The sequence below is a fragment of the Hipposideros armiger genome, unplaced genomic scaffold (genome assembly GCF_001890085.2).
Source record: "Hipposideros armiger isolate ML-2016 unplaced genomic scaffold, ASM189008v1 scaffold_29, whole genome shotgun sequence".
Lineage (NCBI taxonomy): Eukaryota > Metazoa > Chordata > Mammalia > Chiroptera > Hipposideridae > Hipposideros > Hipposideros armiger.
The window spans coordinates 3,769,734-3,771,490 of record NW_017731379.1 but is presented as its reverse complement, the minus strand read 5'-3'; the positions used below and the strand labels follow the sequence as shown (position 1 = coordinate 3,771,490).

The 1,757-nt window shown below is 33.4% G+C and overlaps 1 protein-coding gene across 1 annotated transcript in view; it reads right to left on the bottom strand.

Moving 5' to 3' along the window:
- BRIP1 (BRCA1 interacting DNA helicase 1) overlaps positions 1 to 1,757 on the bottom strand; it is a 172,320-nt gene that overhangs the window by 147,802 nt on the left and 22,761 nt on the right. Inside the window, 1 exon segment of the mRNA XM_019636606.1 lies at positions 953 to 1,080. Coding sequence (XP_019492151.1) covers positions 953 to 1,080 — 128 coding nt within the window.

The window sequence follows — 1,757 nt, the reverse complement described above, 5'->3', positions numbered from 1 at the left end:
ATGCCAACTTGGGCCAGTGAAGCAAAGTCCTCCACAACTAGACTGAAGAACAAAAGGACAGCAACTTGTCTGTTCCCCTTCCCCCAATAAAAATCTTTAAAAAAAAAAATCTCTATAGATTCATACTTCATTTGTAATTGGTGCTTTTCCAAAAATAAACTAGCTCATTCTATTTCTAAAAATAAGGTTTGATTATGGAAGTTAATAAAGATTGTAAGTAGACTAGGTAAACTACATAAGAACGCAAATACTTTTTTAATATATTCAATTAAAAATATACAATTACACACAAATGACATTAATAATAATCTTACTAATTAATAACTAATCATCTTTTTTATTTGTAACTAAGTCTATTAAAGTACCAGTCTCCCCATCTCACAGTCATAAACTCTATGAGAAAACACTGTATTCATCTATGAAAAGTATGTGTCATCTAAATTATCTAGGAATTCAGGTCTTTCAATAATTTTTAGAAGTAAACATATTTTACCATGTATTGATATTAAAAACACAATAAATAAGCGTAAACCTTGTCATTATACAAAAACTGTCAATACCAAAAATATCTATAATATAAATATTCATATCAAAAGTATATTGACTGTCCAAAAATGCCATTAGATAAAAACAACAAAGAAGTTAAAAAGTACAAAGTAGCTATATTATGAATACATGCCTTAAGTAAATATTTTACTATCAAATTTCTCATATATAAGAAAGTACCATGAGTTTCACTTTAATAACATGTTATTGTAAATCATCTTTTATAATAACAAACTCCTTTCTAATGAGTAACTACATAAAGTTACAATAATTTACCATTTAATTTATATCTGTGACCCAAATAATTTCTGCAAGTACCACTTAAAACTAGACTGATACCTGACAGCCCTGTTCAGCTATAATTAATGGGATTATTAATATTTCACTGCCAATCAACTCTGTTTACCTGCTGTGTAGTTTCTAAGGGTCGAATTCTTTTCTTCTCTATTTGAAAATCATCATTTTCATCTCTGACCATGGATGCTTGTTTCTTGATAGATAGCTTAGCAGCCAGTGTAGTTTTTCCAGGAGAGCCTTACAGAAGAAGTCATAAAAAATTAGCATAAATAACTTACATTTAGACAATTTTTTAGAAAATAATCTGAGCCAAAGGCTGAAAACATAAAACTCCTAGAAGAAAACATAGGCAGTAAACTCTCTGACATTGCTCTTAGTAATATTTTCTTGATCTAACTCTCTGAGATTGCTCTTAGTAATATTTTTTCTGATATACCTCCTCAGGCAAGGGGGAAACAAAGAAAAAAATAAACAAATGGGACTACATAAAACTAAAACGTTTTTGCACAACAAAGGAAGCCATCAACAAAATGAAAAGATAACTTACTGAATGGGAGAAGATATTCGCCAATGATACATGCAATAAGGGGTTCATATATCCAAAATTTATACAGAACTTGTACAACTCAATACCAAAAAAAACCAAACAATCCAATTAAAAAATGGACACAGTGGGCCGGTCAAGTGGCGCATTGGTTAAGAGTTGGCTTGGGACACCAGCTCTGAACAGCAGGGTTCCGGTTCGGATTCCACATGAGGACCAGTGACGCTGTGACCTCTACAGCTAAGATGGTGACCAACAGCTCAACCTGGAGCTGGGCTGCCAAGAGTCACCGGCGACAGTATAGGCTGCAGCCCCTGCTGCAGTGGGCTGCCATAAGCTACCATGAGTGGCTGGCAGCTGGCATGAGCGG